General features: G+C 55.5%; 1 protein-coding gene across 3 annotated transcripts; it reads left to right on the plus strand.

The window, feature by feature from the left end:
- The first annotated feature begins 1,313 nt into the window (after positions 1-1,313).
- On the plus strand, positions 1,314-15,800 carry MAG (myelin associated glycoprotein). Of its 3 annotated transcripts, XM_031456806.2 has the most exons (12): positions 1,388-2,763; positions 3,185-3,244; positions 3,737-3,805; positions 3,974-4,342; positions 5,660-5,956; positions 6,056-6,313; positions 7,418-7,678; positions 12,625-12,912; positions 13,273-13,369; positions 14,201-14,300; positions 14,557-14,595; positions 15,277-15,362. In XM_031456806.2, exons 1-11 carry the CDS (start codon positions 2,703-2,705, stop codon positions 14,581-14,583), a joined length of 1,887 nt encoding a protein of 628 aa, XP_031312666.1. In that variant the 5' UTR covers positions 1,388-2,702; the 3' UTR covers positions 14,584-14,595; positions 15,277-15,362. The 3 variants fall into 3 exon arrangements, with proteins under 3 accessions (XP_064345349.1, XP_031312666.1, XP_031312665.1); XM_064489279.1 differs by lacking the exons at positions 1,388-2,763; positions 14,557-14,595 and adding an exon at positions 1,314-1,381 and having other exon boundaries at positions 15,277-15,800; XM_031456805.2 differs by lacking the exon at positions 14,557-14,595 and having other exon boundaries at positions 15,277-15,800.
- The last annotated feature ends 2,905 nt before the right edge of the window (positions 15,801-18,705 follow it).

The following is an 18,705-nucleotide window of genomic DNA, read 5'->3' on the forward strand; positions in this document are numbered from 1 at the left end:
CCTCCATCCAGCCCGCTCTGACTCCTCACGCCCCGCCCGAGGCTGCGGGATTTCCCCGCCCCCACTCCCCAGCCCAGGGCCGGGTTCTCCCTCGGGAGAAAGGACCCTCCCTCCTTTCCCTCTTCTCTGGCCCGAAGGAAGACAGAGGATGCCCCAGTGTGACTGGACTGCTCATGGTCAAATCACTACTACACTTGTCACACTACCACCACAGAAAGGTCATGACCAGTGGGAAGGGCTGGGGCAGCAGGAGGATCACTGTGATATCTGCTCACGGACAATCCCCACCTGGCTCCAAGAGTTGGCACAGTCCTTGCTGAGCACCTTCTTTGCACAGGCACTGTCCTAGGAGCTACAGAAGTGAACAAGACAGACAGACAGGCAGGATTCTGAGCTCAGGTGCCGGGGGCGGGGGGAAGCAGCTCACCAAGGGTGCAGGTGGGCAATACCATGCTGAAGACCATGGAAGGACAGGGTAGCATTGAAATCGAGGGGCTTGGCTTGGTGAGAGGGGCTGGGCAGGCTTCCAGAGGATGTGGCATCCAAGATGGGAACTGAAATGAGGCCACTGCGGGCGGCAGAGTGGGGAGTGGGATGGGGTTGGAGGAGCTTTCCGGGAGGAAGGAACAAACGCAAAAGCCTCTGTTCAGAAGGTGCCACAGGGTATTTGAGGCACACATTTGTGCACCCAAACTGCATTTATGCATCTTAACTGCCAGGAGCCATTCTACCGGCAGGGTAGCCTGGGAGTAAACAGGCAAAGCCCTGTCCTCCTGGATGTCATGTTCTCACGGAGGAGACAGTCAATATACAAAGTCGTTTGTGATGGCCAGAAGAGCCTACAAGAGAATAGAGCAGGATGTGGGCACCAAACATGATTCAGGGAAGTAATTCTAGAGGGGGTGGGGGTTACTGGGACCCAGAGTGGGCATCCTGCCTCCTCTTCTAGCCACACTGGCCTCTGTGGCCTCCTGGGCCTGGGGTTATCTCTAAATTACCACCAAAATTCCCTAGAAGCTTGAGGACAATGCCTTCTGCCTCTCAGTCTGAGACTTCCAGAGATATCAGAGCACCCTCCCAGGGACCCAGAACCAGGGTGCGCAGTGATGGAGGGGGAACGAGTGAGGCAGCCACCCCCATCCCCTCCGGGAAGGAGCTCGTGGAACCCAGGCGTCAGGCTGCCCAGTTCGAGCGGTGGTGACAAGGGCCCTTTGTGCCCCCCTCCCCCGGGGGCAGGGAGGAGCTGGGCCCTGGAGGCAGGCGGCCCCTGGCACCCAGGGGGAGGGGAGGGGCCGGCAAGTGGGGGCCTAGACCCTGGGAGGCCAGGGGACTGCGAGCGGGCGGGCCGGCGGAGCAGAGGGTACAGAAGCAGGAGCATCAGGTGAGTACTACAGCCGAGAGGGCCGGGGCCGGGAAGACAGCGGAGGACCAGGGCTGAGAGCCAGGGGCAGGGTCGCCCAGGGCCTGCGCAAGGCATTGTGGCCTGGGCCACGGCGGGTCACTCTGAACTGCCACTAATTTAGGAGGGGGGACAGTGTTGCTTAGGACTCCTTTGGCCATGGGCAGGAACCCCAGGGGTTTGGGAAGAAAACACAGAGAGAAAGAATGAAGCACGCTCCTCAGAACCCCTCTGGTGGAGGTTCTGCAGCAACAGCTGCAGGGAGGCTCCTATGTTTGGGGCAGATGGGGTGGAAGTGGTCCTGGGCCAGGTGAAGAGCAGAAGGATGCCCAGCTGATCAGACACCTGCATCCTGCCATCTGGGAGGGGGTGGGGGCAGTGAGCTCTGAGTGAACGAGTTCCAGCACCTGAGTGCATGAAGGGGCGTGTGTGCGCACGCGCAGGCACCTCTCCGCGTGAGTCTTAATCCATATCAGTATTTCTCTGCCTTTTTTGACACCCCACTAAGGAAATTTTATGACCTGTTTTTCCTAATCCTTCTTCCCCCTTGAAATGTTAAAACTACGGATTTACTGTATATGTTTAGGTGCTGTGGCCCTTTAGAGAGCCACAAACCACTGTAGTAGCTAAGACGTTTCCGGACCCCACCCCAAGAACCATTTTTCACCCCCATTCAGAATGCCCGGTCTACACCTGCATTTTGCAGGTCTGCCCAGGCCCTGTGGCCCTCACCTTTGTCAGTCCTGTACCTTCCTGTCGCAGGTACAAAGATAGCATCTGCCTCTTGTCCGTCATCACGTGTCTGGGTGTGTCTGTCCATGGACCTCTGTGTGTATGTCCAACCGATTGCCTTTGTGAGCATGTCACACAGGCAGATCCGGGTGTGTGTGCCTGAAGGCTGGGCCCGTGTCAGTCCAGGTGTGTTTTGGGCAGGATGGAGGGTGGCGCAGGTGTGCCTCTGTGACTGTGTGTGTCTCAGTGCCCATCCATGCTTGCAGGGCCCTGGCTTCTGTCCATGCGGGTCCCTATGGTGTGCGCCTGCTCCTTCTGGCTGGGTCTAGATCTGTCACATTTCATACCAGCATTTGCATGTGTCTGACCGTGCATGTGTCTGTCCGTGGGAAGAGAGTGTTGAAAGTCAGCCACTTGGAAACCTTGGCTCCAACCCTGAGGCGACCCACAGAGCAGCCGGGTGCCAGGAGCTTACTCACCCCAAACCCTGGTCCTTCCTGGCCCCTCTCCGAACCCCGCCAGTAGTGCCCAGCTCTTCTCTCACCTCCACCTACTCCAGAAGCCCCCCAGGATGAGACCCCCTCCCCCTGAGGGAACAGGGCTCTTTTGTACTGGGCTTGGTCCTCAGGAGGGTAAGGACACCAGGGGCCGTCTGTGGGGTGGGAGAGGGCGGCAGGAATTCACACGGCATGTTGGGAATGCTGATGCTGTGAAACCCAGTCATTGATGGGGCCGGGTCCCCGCCTGCCACCCCCAGGCCTCAGCCGTGGGACATCTGCTCCCTCCCCCCATTCACCGCCCGCCTCCCCCCACCCCAAAGCTCTGCTGCTTTCCTTTCCTTCCCCAGAGTTCTCTTCCATCACAGCTTGTGGAGGAGAGTGGAGGGGGGTGATCTGAGTAGCTCTGAGGCTGTGTGGGAGGGTCCCAAGCATCCCTGAGCAACAGAGACCATGCGGGCAGCCTTACGACAGCCACAACTCATAGTAGGTCCTGAAATTGGGTGGCTGAGGCTCAGGCCCCTGTCTCCTTGCACTTTTCTATCTCTTGTTCCAGGTTGGCTGACCGACAGCTTCAAGTGGGACCAGAAGACATTCCCAACTCAGGGAGACGGAGGTGAGGGGTGGGGTTCCAACTTCCCCTTTCTCCCAGCTTCTCCTGCTTCCTGTGGCTGGTCCACCCTGGACTCTGGCTTTACTTTTTGGAGATCTCCAGGGGCATGATGGTAGTAAAGATAATTATTAGCGCATCCATACCACATAGAGACAGGACAGTTAGGTGGTTAAGTTTGCAGACCTGAACGGGGTCTGCAGACCTGCAAATGCTTGAATCTGAGTTCTGCCACTTACCAACTGTGGTAAGTTACTCAACCTCGCTGAACCTCAGCTATAAAATGGGACTAAGAATTGCATCTACCTCAAAGAGATCAAATTAATTCATATAATAGAGTAAAGCACTGGGGGTGGTACATGGCTGATGCCACAGAAGTGTTCGTAACAATAAATAATCATAGCAGCAGCGGTGAACATCCAAACAGGTCTGCTTCCTGGTCTTAGGAGGGGCGCTATTTCCACTCCCGTGGCCTCTACTTTCCTTTCCCCTCTCCAGCTGTTGCTCACTCGCTGTACAAAATGATATTCCTCACGGCGCTGCCTCTGTTTTGGATCATGATTTCAGGTAATGGCTGGGGGTCTAGGGATTCGGGGGTCTTGGCCCCTGAGCAGGCTGGGGTTGTTTCTGTGGGTCCCTGGAGCCCACTTGGGCAGTGGAAGGTGATGGGAGCAGGGGCTGGGGGCATCCGGGAAGGACATGACCCTCCATCTCAGCGGTCCTGCTGGCCCACAGCCTCTCGCGGGGGTCACTGGGGGGCCTGGATGCCCTCGTCCATCTCAGCCTTCGAGGGCACGTGCGTCTCCATCCCCTGCCGCTTCGACTTCCCGGATGAGCTGCGGCCGGCGGTCGTGCATGGCGTCTGGTACTTCAATAGCCCCTACCCGAAAAACTACCCGCCGGTGGTCTTCAAGTCACGCACCCAAGTGGTCCACGAGAGCTTCCAGGGCCGCAGCCGCCTCCTGGGGGACCTGGGCCTGCGCAACTGCACCCTCCTGCTCAGCAACCTCAGCCCCGAGCTGGGCGGCAAGTACTACTTTCGCGGGGACCTCGGCGGCTACAACCAGTACACCTTCTCCGAGCACAGTGTCCTGGACATCATCAGTGAGTCCCCAGAGGCTGCTGCGCGGGCGCGTACAGGGGGCAGAGCAGTGCAGGGGGCGGGGGCGTGTCAGGAAGTCCTCCCAGAAACTTTCCAGGGACGTCTGGCTGGCAGGACCAGGGACTTGTCGGTTTGGCTAGGGGGTAGGCGGACAGTAGTACAAACGCCCATACCCACACGGACGGGGCAGATGACAGACATGGGCAAAGCAGGGGTCCCAAGTAGTCAGAGGAAAACAGTGCTCTTACTCTTCTAGAAACACCTGGAGGAGGGCAGTGGGGCCTGGGGGTTGCGGTAAGGACCCGGGATCCCTGCATGAGCTGGCCTACTGTGGGCAAGTTATTTAAATTCTCTGGGCCTTGTTTTCCTCTTCTGTAAAATGGGAATAAGAATAGCACTTAAAACTCAAGGAGGGAACAGCTGTCAAGCGCTCAGAGGAGTGCCCGGTACCCGGCGCCCAGCTCTGGCCGACTGGTGCTGGCTGAGAATGCAGGGCCATGGCTGTCAGATAGTCTGAATTTTCAAGGGAAACCAGAACTGTGTATTCTTCTGTGTATTTTCAACATGTGCTGCTGATTCAGATATTAAGAGAGAACATCCTAAATTTAGGCCAAAGGAAATGCAGCGCTCGGTGAGTTTTGGCAATCAGAGTAGGGCCCACTGGCTCATTTCTGAGAGACACGGAGTCCTTAGATTCTGGCTCCCCATCAACTCTGAGTCTATCTGAGGAGCCAGGTTACAGCCTTGATGCAGAAACAGACTCCCCCAACTCACAGCCAGACATAGACACGTCTCCAGGACATACTACACACACCACACCACACACACAGGAAGGTAAACCAAAGCAAATGTGGGAAGGAGAGAGGTTTCTTTCTTTCTTTTCTTTTTTTAGTTTGATTTTGGGGGGGAGGTAATTAGGTTTATTTATTTATTTTTAATGGAGGTACTGGGGATTGAACCCAGGCCCCCGTGCATGCTAATCATGGTCAGTTTACCCTGAACTAGCTGAGGTCTTAGTTTCCTCATCTGCAAAATGAGCAAAATAATATTACCCACATTCTAGTTTTAGTATGGCTGGAAGGACTGGCAAGTTAGACGCTAAAACATACTCAGACCACGCTATTGTTGTTTCCATTATTACATCCGGTGTTGTATCTGCAGAGGGCTTCTGGGTGCAGAGTACCCAGGAGAGAAGGTGGGAGGAATTCTACATCCATGAACAGGGAGGGGACCAGGTACCAGGAATGGAGTCAGACAAGGTGGGGGTGTCCTCGAGTCCGATGCTGCTTCCTCACGCTCCTTCTCCCCCTCTCACCTAGACACCCCGAACATTGTGGTCCCCCCGGAAGTGGTGGCAGGCACAGAAGTGGAGGTCAGCTGCATGGTGCCCGACAACTGCCCAGAGCTGCACCCAGAGCTGAGCTGGCTGGGCCACGACGGGCTGGGGGAGCCCACTGTGCTGGGGCGACTGCGCGAGGACGAGGGTACATGGGTGCAGGTGTCGCTGCTGCACTTCGTGCCCACCAGGGAGGCCAACGGCCACCGGCTGGGCTGCCAGGCCTCCTTCCCCAACACCACCCTGCAGTTCGAGGGCTACGCCAGCCTGGACGTCAAGTGTGAGCCTGGGTGCGGGCCGGGGGCGGGCCGGGGGCGGGGCCGGGGGCGGGGTCTGCGGCTCAGGCCCTCTGACCTCGGCTGTGTCCCCGCTGCCACAGATCCCCCGGTGATTGTGGACGTGAACTCCTCGGTGGAGGCCATCGAGGGCTCCCACGTCAGCCTGCTCTGTGGGGCTGACAGCAACCCGCCGCCGCTGCTGACCTGGATGCGGGACGGCACGGTGCTCCGGGAAGCCGTGGCCGAGAGCCTGTCCCTGGAGCTGGAGGAGGTGACCCCCGCAGAGGACGGCGTCTACGCCTGCCTGGCCGAGAACGCCTACGGCCAGGACAACCGCACCGTGGGGCTCAGCGTCATGTGTGAGTCGCCGCCCTGGGGGCGCAGGCGCCTGGCGCTGGGGACATGGCCTCACTCAGGGCCGAGTCGGGGGTCAGGGCGGTCAGGGCCACACCCCATCTGTGGCTGAGGTGAAGATGGAGAGGAGGCTGCAGGTTAAAGCGTTCCTTCATTCTTTCTATGGGTGTCTGGTGAACACCTACTCTGTACCCCTCTCATCACTAGGGCAAGATGGGAAGAGACAGATGTGGTCCCTGCAGCCCAGGAAAGCTTGTTAAATTCAGTTTCCTGGGGCCAGATCTGGGCTTGGTCCCGGAAGTCTGCATTATAAAATGAGGGTTAAGGGAAACCCAGGACTCACCCAGACTTCATGGGCACCCCAAACATTATGGGGACCCAAGGGGAGGGGTCTGGACAGACAGGATTCTTAGCTAGGAGCCAAGGAAAGGTCATTCGTTCATTCATTCATTCACAAATATTTATTGAGGCAAAATGCCCAGGGCTGGGGATAATAATAATGACAGCTCTAGCCAACGTTTACTCAGCAGCTTCTGACTGCCTTACACAAATACTCTTCCCCCAGGCATCCCCACAGCTGGCTCCTACCCGCCTCCTTCTAGTCTCACAGGAGCCTTCCCTCAACATCCTAGTTAAAGCTGTTCCTACCTCGATTTCCCATCCCACCTTTGTTTTTCTCCAAAGCATGTATCCCCATCTTGCCAGCTTTATATTTGATTTACTTACATAACATCTGTCACATGGGCAGGGGTCTTCATCTACCTCGTTCAGGATAAAACAGTGCCTGTCACTTAGCAGATTCTCAGTGACCCCTATGAGGTTGGGAATATTGTTAAACCCATTTTCTGGATAAGATAAATAGGATCCAGAAGGGTGACGACATGGGTCCACACACAGCTGGGAAGTGGTAGAGCCGAGATTCAAACACAAGAACTGGCTGCAGAACCCCTGTTTTTGTAAATGAGACAGCCAGGCCTGGGCTTGCCTGAGCCATCTGAGCTGGTGTGCTCAGATTAGGGGGGTCGGGGGGTCACATTTGGGGGTGGGAGTTGACTGGCAGAAGAGGCACCCCTGGCTTCTGACCATCAGCCCCCTGTCCTGCCCCCCAGATGCACCCTGGAAGCCGACGGTGAACGGGACAGTGGTGGCCGTGGAGGGGGAGACAGTCTCCATCTTGTGCTCCACACAGAGCAACCCGGATCCTATTCTCACCATCTTCAAGGAGAAGCAGATTCTGGCCACGGTCATCTATGAGAACGAGCTGCAGCTGGAATTGCCCGCCGTCACGCCTGAGGATGACGGGGAGTACTGGTGCGTGGCCGAGAACCAGTATGGCCAGAGGGCCACCGCCTTCAACCTGTCTGTGGAGTGTGAGTACCCCCTCTGCTCCCCTGCCCCTCCTGCGAGCGGCTGGACAAGATTCCTGCCCACCCCTACCCCCGGGCCCTGCGGTGGGGGACACCTGGGTTCCTGGGAGACACCCACGCACCCCAACCAAGGGTCAGCTTTGCTCCAGCAGAGGAGGATCAGGGAAGCAGGGACTCCACAGCAAGAAAATAAAAGTTCCACCTGAGAGTGCTGAGAGTGCTGCGTCCTCAGTTGGCTTTTGACTAAGGAGATTTCTGAACCCTGTACCTTTGCATTAACTAAAATCATAACCACAACATCTAACCCTTTTGGAGCATCACTAGGTACCAGGCACTTGTTAGAAGCTCTGTACAGGGACCCAGACTTTCATTCTTACAACAGCCCAACAAGGGAGGTTCTGTTACTGTTACCAGTTTCCAGAGAAGGAAACTGAGGCCCTGAGAGGTTACGCCACTTGCACAAGATCACACAGCCAGAAAAACGGCAGAACTGAGATTCAAATCCAGAGGTCTGGTTCCACTCTTCTGTACTCCCCAAAGTTGACCTCATCCTATGTTATGACATCAGAATACATTGATCGAGCTATTGTTATGTGCATGGGCTGTGTGGCTTGGTGGGAGGTGGGGGATAGGACCAAGAGGACACCGAGCTTATCAGCAGATATAGTATAACCAGAGAGATGAGATGGATGCATATGAAAAGCTGACTGTCTTAGGAATGAAGCTCATTGTTCCACTGCCAGCCCGGGCCCTTCCTGCCCTCCTCTGTGCAGACAGCACAGCCAGTGCCCCACCCCCACCCCAGCCACCATTCTAGGTCATAGCTCCCAAGTCACAGCGTCCACTCCCCCTCCTCCAGTAACTCCCTCTGGAACATCACCTCCATATTTCCATTCCCCTCTGCTTCCTCCTCACCTCCAGCCTGGCCTCTGCCACTTATCTCCAAACGTCACCACTCCAGCCTCAACTATTCCACCTACGATGGTCCCCACCACACAAAGTTGCCAGAAGGCATCGAGTACAGTGCATACTCAATACTCTGCGTGTGGCGATAGTGGTAGATACGAGTCATTCCTGGAGGGCCATCTCCCACCACATGGCAATCGCTGTCACTGCTCCGCTAACCTTTCATCCTGGGGCACCTTCCCTCCCGGTCTTTGCTCACTCACAGCATCCGATGCGATCACGCGTGCGGGTTGTGCGATCCCCTGCCTTCTCCAAACCTGCCCTCCTGGGCCAGCTTCCCCTCTGCCACATGCTTTTCCCTGTTACATCTGCTTCCCAAGCCAGGGGTTCTTTGGTGTAAGAGTCAGAGACCCCTCTGAGAATCTGCTGGACGCCCCTGAACATACATACACCTCCATCTCACGTACATTTTCGGTCACAGACCCTCCCCTATAGGAAGAGTGGCTGCAGCAAACGGTTATCAAGGGCTGAGGATTACATCGCCGGCACGTGTTATTTTGCTGGGCCCTTGTGGTCACCCCTTGAAGCAGCATTGTTCTCACTGTCCCCCTTGACTGAGGAGAAACTGAAGGTCAGAATTCCCCAAGGCCATGTAGCTGGAAGGCTGGCCGGAGCCAGGATTCTTTTGGACTCCTGTCTGCCCACTTCTAAACGCCTGGCTGCTTCACCCCCCACTACAGTCCTTGATACCGAAGGACTCCCTTAATCTGGCCTCTTTTGAAAACAAACAACAGATTTGGAGAATAAGGCCTTTGATCTGCTGGAGCGGAGGAGCAGCTGTGCCGCCCCGTCCCCCACTGAGCCCCTCACTGGGCACCAAGGCCTGTGTTGCCATCTAGGAGTCTGGCCTCAGCCTGCTGGGCAGAGCCACCCCTGAGGCCCCTCTCTGTCCCCTAAGTCTGTGTTCCCTGGAGCTGGGCCTTCAGTGCTCGCTGACGCTGAAGTGGGTGTTCCTGGAGTGGGGTTCCCAGCACGTGTGGGACATGCAGGGCGCTCGCACTTACTGAGAGCTCATGACAGGCAGGAGACCGAGCCCTTTGCACATGTTGACTTACTTTGTTCTCGCAACAATGTGATTGGGGGCAGGGACTGCCCTTTACCCCAGTTTAATGGGAGGAAACTGAAGTGTTACTGATGTCCGGCACCCCGACCTGGGTCCGAATCCCAGCTCTGTCTCCATCCTTCTGCGTGATCCCGGACAAGTGACTTCACCTTTGCTAAGCCCTAATTTTCTTCTCTGAAAAATGGGTATAACAGTATCTTACCCTAAAGATGGTGATGAAGACTAAGGATGTTATGGGGAGTGGCTACAGCGCCTGACAAGTCCCACGTGCCCTGTAAGTCTTAGGCATCCTCAGTTTCCCACTCATCTCTCCTTTGGACTCCAGGCTGGAGTCAGCCCCACCCTCCTTCTGCCAAGGCTTTGCTCACGTGCACCCTCTGCTGGAATGGCTCCATTTATCTAATCCTGAATCCCTGGCTGGAATGTTAAGCCTTTCCAACATACTCACCGGCCCACTTCGGAGCAGGGTCCTCATGGCCCTTCACAAGTAAAGGACCATTACTCCTGTTGGTACAGATGAGAAGTCCATCTTGGAGGTCCAGGAAGCTGAGTGGCCTGATGGTGGCCACTAGCCAGTAGGTAGCAGAGCTGGGATTCAAGCCAAAGCTGTCTCACCCTAAACTCCTCATTTTTTTTTAAATTGACATATAGTCAGTTTACAATGATGTGTCATTTTCTGGTGTACAGCATAATGTTTCAGTCATACATATATATATACAAATATTCTTTTTCATATTTTTTCATTATAGGTTACTATAAGATATTGAACGTAGTTTCCTGTACTTTACAGTAGAAACTTGTTTATCTAATGTATATTAGATGCAGTTAATGTCTACAAATCTCAAACTCCCAATTTATGCCTTCCCACCCCTTTTCCACCTGGTGACCATAAGTCTGTTCTATATTTGTGAGTCTGTTTCTGTTTTGTAAATAAGTTCATTTGTGTCATTTTTTAGGATTCCACATATAAGTGATATCATGCAGTGTTTTTCTGTCTCTTTCTGGCTTACTTCACTTAGTGTTATGATCTCTGGGTCCCTTCATGTTGCTGCAACTGGCATTGTTTTATTCTTTTTTATGGCTGAGTAGTATTCCATTGTATAAATATACACCACATCTTCTATCCCCAGTCATCTGTCGATAGACATTTAGGTTGTTTCCATGTCTTGGCTATTGTAAATAGTGCTGCTATAAACTTCCCATTCTTTGTGGGACTTGGGGTTTGTCTAGCATCAGTCAGGGTTTCGTAGGTATTGAGGCTGCTGGCAACGCCTCAGAGATGCTGAGCACATGCAGCAAGGGTGTCAGCGTTCCCACAGCACTGGGGACGGACACTGTCACAGCAGCACCAGTGGTGCGGTCTTTTTTTTTTTTTTTTTTTTTTAAGCAGTGCAGTCTTGAATGAAAGGGTTTACACAATTTAATCACTGTCAGTTCAAGTTTGTCAGTAATTTATTATGTGATGTGTTAATACTACAAGCATAGTGCATGTGTGCCTACCAGAATTGTGGAATATTTAACTTTTAATTTACTAGACTTAGAAACGTGTATATACATTGAGGTTCCAATTGGAATCATCTCTTGCAAATACACTGGTCATATAACTCACCTAACAGCCCATCACTGTTACCTGCATATTTTTTTTTTTTTTGCTGGAAATGGAAAATAAGTAGGGTAGATGGGCCCAGGGTCTTTTGCCGCTGTGTGAGTTTTGGTCAGAACTGAGAACCAGACCGAGCTCAGACTAGAGTGAGCAGAAGGGAGTGCCGGACTCTCCAGGAGGGAAAAAGAACATAGTTGAAAAAAAGCAACATTCAGTGTTCACTGAATTCAGTGAATTGGAATTTCGTATTTTGGAAAATGAAAGGAAAAAACACATACCTGTACCATTATTGTAATTCAAATGGGAGCAAAGCAAAGCTCAACATCGTGATCTTGGGTGGAGGGTGGTGTATGAGGCCCAGGGAATCCCATGTGGGAGGGAGGGTCAGGATGCAGGGAGCTCTGGGGATAAGAAGAGGCAGCTCCTGGATGGCCTGAAAGAGAGGCTGGCTGAATTCAGTGCACAAGTCTTCCCAGAGCTCCTGCAAGGTGAAGGGCAGGTTCTAAGTAGCGGGGACAGAGTGGGACAGAGCAAGAGAATGTGTTTTTGTTTTGTTGGGTTTTTCTTGGGGGGGGGGTGGGGGCAGCAGTAATTAGGTTTATTTATTTGCTCATTTTTTTAAGGAGGTACTGGAGATTGAACCCAGGACCTTGTGCATGCTAAGCACGCGCTCTACTACTTGAGCTATACCCTCCCCCCTGCAAGAGCCTGTCTTGGTGGAAATAAGAGACCAGGCACATCAGTATATAACATGGGGAGGGGTAAGTGCTGGGGAGAAAACCCCAGTGGATGGTTAGCGAACAGAGGCACAGCGCACACGGGGTGGCCACAGGAAGAGACATGGTTGGTGCCCAGAAGCTGCATGGAGTGAGGGCGTGAGTTTGGCAGGTGTCAGGGGAGTGTTCCAGGCTGAGCGAGAAACCAAAGGCCCCAAGGTGGGAAGAAGTTTCAAGAGATGAGAAACAGCAAGGAGGCTGATGTGACTGGGAGGGAATAAGCCAGGGTGAGAGGAGACCAGAGCGTGGCTAGGGCCTGCGGGGCCTTGCAGACCAAGGAGAAGTTGGTTTATTCCAAGTGACATGGGGTTGGGGTGGGGATGTGCAGTTGGAAGGTGGTTTTGAGCAGGGAGTACCACAATCTGTTTACGTTCTACAAGGTGAACAAAGCTAGAGAGGGTATAAGAGATAGTGCAAAGGGGAACAGGCAGCCCATCTCCGAGCCGGCTGCCACCCCCACCCTTGGTCCTCAGCCCGGGAGTCCCTGCGGCCTGGCCTCGTGTTGTCACCAGCCCACCGGGTCTCGGTCTCTCCCCCACAGTTGCCCCCGTGATCCTCCTGGAGTCCCACTGTGCGGCGGCCCGAGACACGGTGCAGTGCCTGTGTGTGGTCAAATCCAACCCGGAGCCGACCGTGGCCTTCGAGCTGCCCTCGCGCAACGTGACCGTGAACGAGACAGAGCGGGAGTTCGTGTACTCTGAGCGCAGTGGCCTCCTGCTCACCAGCATCCTCACGCTGCGGGGGCAGGCCCAGGCCCCACCCCGGGTCATCTGCACCTCCAGCAACCTCTACGGCACCAAGAGTCTGGAGCTGCCCTTCCAGGGAGCCCGTGAGTGGTGTGGCCAGGGATGGGGAGCCACCGGGGAAGGGGGGTGGCGCTCCTCTCGGATCCAAGCTCCCCTCCGCCAGGCTGACCATCGGCCCCTGAACACGGGTCAGGCTCCGCAGTGGATCAGGTGGTAAAGATGCCCTTTGCAGTCGGTTAGGAGAGGCTGCTCTGAGTTTGCTTGTACTGTACCGGCCCCTCTTGGGGCCCTTGAGCAACTAAGGCCTCCAGGCCAGTCAGTCGGTGCGAGGATGTGCCAGCTGTGCAAATGTTTTCACTCTGCCCTAGCCTGTCTCCTAAGAGCGTGGGTGTCCTCACTCCCACCAACAGATCTGAGGGCGCCTGGGTCTTCTCTCTCCTCAGACCGCTTGATGTGGGCCAAGATCGGGCCCGTGGGGGCCGTGGTCGCCTTTGCCATCCTAATTGCCATCGTCTGCTACATCACCCAGACACGCAGAAAGTGAGTGGGCTGCCGGGGCTGAGCTAGGGGTGGGGAGCCTTCAAGGGCAGAGAGGAGGCTGGGCGGAAGCTGGGCAGGTGGTGGGCTAGGTATGGGTGTAGAAAGGCGAATTCTGCTCTGAGAATGTTCAGCTGGATGGAGGGGAGAGGGCTCCCATTGACATGAGCCACTGCGGTCGGGTCACGCCTGCCAGTGCCCAGGCCCAGTACTCCCCACCAGTCATTCCCTGTTCCCCACATTCTATGCTACGGGCTCCTGCCATCCCGGAACTCTCCCATACACACTCCGGTGTGATGGGGAGAGCCGGTACCCCTGGCTTGCAGCCACAGCATCAGTCACAGTTGGTCCCAGAAGCCCCCGTGATTACACACATCTGTGGGAACAAAAACATTCCCCACCCCAAACCACACCTGCCTGCCACAAGTGCGTTGCTGCTGTTTTCCTTAATTCCTTTCTGGGACCGCTGCTGTGAGAGCCCACACACGTCAGCTCCTCCGACAATCAGTGAAACTCCCTGCTCCACATCCTGGCAGCGAGAGGGGCAGACAGCCCCAGGGCATATGAGGAGAACCCAGAGAAGCAAGGCTGGGGTCCTGAAAGCGGCAGAGACCAGGGGCCAGGTGGCTCCTCCTCAGCCATGAGGCAGGGGAGAGACGGGCGCTGGTGGACAGGAAGAAGCTGTCACTCTGAAGGGGCTGCCGGCCCCATCTTAGGGAGATGGGGAGCAACTCTGGGGTCTTTTGGGCCAAACTCCTAAGGTCGATGGGGTTGCAGAAAGGGAGGGGGAAGGGAGGGCTTGGGGTCCCACTGGGGCTATGTTCTGCCCCACAGAAAGAACGTGACAGAGAGCCCCAGCTTCTCGGCGGGGGACAACCCCCCGGTCCTGTTCAGCAGCGATTTCCGCATCTCCGGGGCACCAGAGAAGTATGAGGTGAGACTGGAGCCCCGTAGCTCCAAGCTAGCTGGAGACCTCGGATGCCAGAGACACCAAGGGTCTGGGAATGGCCTGGGGGCAGGGGGAGCTGGTCCCTCAGAAGGGAAGGAGAGGAAGTGTGGAGGGCTGGCTTGGACCTGGGCTGGGAGGCGGCGTCCAGACTGAGGCCATGAAGGGGGCTGTGGAGCTCGGGGCTGAGGGAAGCCCTCATCCTCCCCACCTGGGTCTATGACTGCATTTCCTTCTCTAATAGTCCAGAGAGGTCTCTACCCTGGAATGAGCACCCCAGGAGGTAGGTTCCGGGGGCCTCAGTGTGCTCACCTCCGGGCCCTCGTTGGGCCGTGGGGTTGGCGTGCATGTGTCTGCGTCCCTGTCAGGCGTCCACAATGGTCCCCGGTTCAATCTGGCCCTACCCAGCACTTCTGGCCTTGTCTCTTCTGTCCCGCTGCTGCTCCCCTCTGTCTGTCTGTGGCCACTGTCCTGCGTGTGTGTGTCTGAAGGCCTGTGTCGGGGTGAGGAGGATGGAAAGCTTGCCAGGGATGCCGAAGTTACCTGCAGCATCTCCCAGGTTGAGGAGGGGACCACACCAGACCCAAACGTACTGAGCCAGACATTTACAAAAATTGAGGAAAGCGGACTCCCGACCAGGTGGCTTTAATTTGGTGAAGTGTTACGGACTGAATTGGATGCCCTCAAATTCCTATGTTGAAGATGGCTTCTTGGTGACATTGACTTGTAGGTGACTTTCAGGCTTAGCAGTGAGGGGGCTGTTGTGTGTAGGGATCAGCTTTAGCAGGGGCTCCAGAGGGGGCCCCAGACACTATGGGGCCGGCTGGGCTGGTGGTCCTTGAGGAAGGAGGCTCACCCAGGGTGTTGGGACTCAACTCTGGAGCCGTGGGGGTGCCAGCAGGTCTAGCCTTTGCCTCTGGAAAAGGTAGAACACGACCTCCTAATGGGTTGGTTCCATTCACAGAGTGAGAGGCGCCTGGGATCTGAGAGGAGGCTGCTGGGTCTTCGGGGGGAACCCCCAGAGCTGGACCTGAGCTATTCTCACTCAGACCTGGGAAAACGACCCACCAAGGACAGCTACACCCTGACGGAGGAGCTAGCCGAGTATGCTGAAATCCGTGTCAAGTGAGGGAGCTGGGGGCAGCCCGTGTGGCCACCCCCCCCTCAGGACCCTCGCTGGCCCCCACTGGCTGTGGGCTCCCTTTCTCCCAAAAGTAGTGGGGGCTGGGGCAGGAAAGGGATGGGGCAGATGACCGTGAGGTCCCGGGGGGGCCTGGCCTCCCCCTCCTTCCCAGCTGCCCCTGCCCTGCCAGACCCCCCACCTCTGCATTGTGGCTCCCCTCTAACCCTCTTTAACCTCATCTGTCTGGAGGGGAGCTCCGTCTGTCCGTGTTATTTATTGCTACCCCCTGCCTGGTCTCCCGCCCCTCCCCCACCTGGCCCCAGGGCCTGTACAGAGGGACATGAAATAAATGCCCTGAAGCCAAACACCCATCTAAATCCTAATGATTCTGATCCAGCCCTGGGGAGCCTGCCATCCACCGCATTTCCTTCACCAAGTCCTCAGAATTCTAGCCCTGAGCCCAGGCCAGCCGCCCTTAAGTTGCTCTGACTCCGAGCTGACAGCTGTGGGCTGGGTCTGGTCCACAGGGTGTCATGCTTGACTTCTGAGTGATTTCACATAATGACTCTCATTCCAGTTTCTGCCAGTCAGAGTGACTGACAACACCAGGCTCGCGCTTACACATTGCCACGTCTCACTGAAAGAGATGGTGGCTGCCCCTTCTGAAGGAGCCTGGCTCCTGACTGGCCACAGTCCCCACCTTCCCCTTTTGTCCTACACCTGGCTGGCTTCACTCACTGATGTTCCAGATCTTATGCCCTGCAGCACCCTCCCCACCCCCCACGCTTTCAATGTTTCTGGAGCCTGTGTTGGCTTGACTCCCTCACATTCGTGCTGTACTCTGCAGCTTCAGTCTTTCCAACTTGATTTGGTTCAAGAACACCCATCAGGCATCAGCTGTGATTTATGCCCCTTCAAGGAGCTCAGGCTGTCCTGGGAAGGGACCCCTGCCCCAAGACAAACCCGTGAAGATGAGAACACTGGGGCCCAGAGACGCTAGGTGATTTTTCCCAGGGTCTCAGAGCCAGGAAATTGGCATGGCCAGGTGCTAGACTCTGTTTTGCTTTTTCCATAACCCCTGTCAGGAATTTAAAGACGGCCGGATGCTCTGGCATGAGTGCTCTGGCATGACATTTGTGTCAAGGGCTTACTATGAGCCACATGATTCTGCCTGATTTTTAGGAATTTCTCTATCTCCCTTTGCCTTCCCTAATGACCAGGACAGCGGTTCTCAGAGTGGGGTCCCTGCACCAAGAGCATGAGCCTCACCTGCGCTCCTGTCAGAAAGGCAGAGCCTCAGGCCCCACCCCAGACAGCAGAAATCAAAACCTCTGAGGGGGTGCCCAGCAGTCTGGGTTTTGACGAGTCCTCCAGGAGAGTCTAATGCACGGGTGTTGAGAAACTGGAGGAGCCGAGGCGCAGAGGTGAAACCACTTCCTCCAGCCCCCCTGCTGCGACTGTGCAGTCCCAACCTGAGCCCAGGGCCCTGGCCCCTGGGGCCCGCGCACTGACCACCGGGCAGCACTGGCGTGTCAGTGAGGAGCCACAGGAGCTCACGCGTTCTGCAGGTGACAGAGCTGCGGGGCTGCGGGTGACTCAGGTGTGGTTCCCGAGAAAGGTGGTTTTCCCCGGTTTTCAAGGAAGGCAGAGGACACAACGGAGGCCAAAATCAACATCCAGAGGCAGGAATAACCACACTAGGCTGGGAGGGAAGGGGACAAGGCCGCTTCGGCTGGGATGGGAAATCCACATGCAGGAGATGGGAAGAGATGCGGGTGTCAGTGGGGATGTGGGCGGCGGGGTTGGGACCCTACCCTGAGGCCCTCTCCTGATGTAGGGAGTCATGCAGGGAGGACAGTGAATAAAATACCTCACACACAAGCCTGGCTGCAACGTGTGGTCCCTGTAACAGGGACAGCTGTTACAGCTGAGAATGGAAGTGTGACTTAGGGTCTCGGGGTCAGGGAGGTGTCCATGTGGAAAGAAAGTCACTCAAGAATGCCCTGTGTGAGGGCCCCAAGTGACTCCAGGAGCTGAAAAAAGCCTGGAGAGGGTGGCCGAGGAGAGCAGGGGCTTCACGGCAGCCACACTGGAAGTTTTGACCAGGTTTCCTGCACACAGGCAGGAGCCCCGCCCTCACAACGTCTGTCCTCTGACGACGGACCCTGGCTCCAGCAGGTCTGGCCTGGGAGGAAAGCCCTGAAGGACTTCGCCCTGAGACGCAGAGCATGTCAATAACAAGGGCCTTTGGCTTGAGCACCAGGCGGTGAGCCGGGGCCCCCAGGAGGGGTGTGGAGCCACTTTTACGTTAATAGTCACTTAGTCTGTAGCAGAACCAAAAGAAACCAGCAGACCAAATGTGTTTTTTGGTGTTTTTTTTTTGATACAAACTTAGGATGAGACTAAGTTAAAAAAAAAATCAAGTGAATTGATTTAAAGAAATGGATGAAATAAAAATATTTCAGGTGGTTCACAGGCAGGACAACTGTCCTGATGGTCACAGGCAAACCTTTAAAGTTTGGGAAACAATGAAGTGATCTGACACAAAGGCCGTATCATCTCTTAGGAGGGACTAACATTCAGCGATGACACACAATTGAGTTGTCACACTCCCAACGGAGTTCATGGTTACTGAGCACCTGCTGTGTGCCAGGCCTGCGCTGGGCTCTAGCGATGCCACAGAGACCGAGAAAACTGCACTCTGACCTGGTGGAGCTGACATCCTGTGGAAGAGCCAGACAACGGCCAGATAAGCAGGGGTGCTCGGAGAGGGAGTGTGCTAGACGGAAACTAAGAGAGATAGGACAGGGCGTGATTGCAAGGCTGCTGATTTAGAAAGCAGTCATTTGAGTAGAGACCGGAAGGAAAGAGGGGAGGAGCTCTGTTGATTCCTGGGGAATGTGGGTCCAGGGAAAGCCAAGATCAGGTGCAAATGCCCACTGTGGGGATGTACTTGTCGTGTTCATGGAACAAGAAGCCGGAGTGGCTGCCTGATCACAGAGGGACTTTAGGTCACAGTCAGGACTCAGGCTTTTGCCCTGAGGGAACTGGGGAGTTGCTGGAGAATTATACACAGAGAAATGTGATGGAGGGGCTGGAGGTTTCAGAGACCCTGCCGGCCGCTGTGGGGACAGTGAGCGCCGGGGATCAGCAGACGTGGGCAAGGGGCTCTGGAGGCCATAGAGCTTGTCCGACAGAGGGGAAGTAGAGATGGTGAGAGGGAACAGCATCAGGACTCATTTTGGAGGAGGAACTGCTGGGGCTTCCTGA

The sequence above is a fragment of the Camelus dromedarius genome, chromosome 9 (genome assembly GCF_036321535.1).
Source record: "Camelus dromedarius isolate mCamDro1 chromosome 9, mCamDro1.pat, whole genome shotgun sequence".
NCBI lineage: Eukaryota > Metazoa > Chordata > Mammalia > Artiodactyla > Camelidae > Camelus > Camelus dromedarius.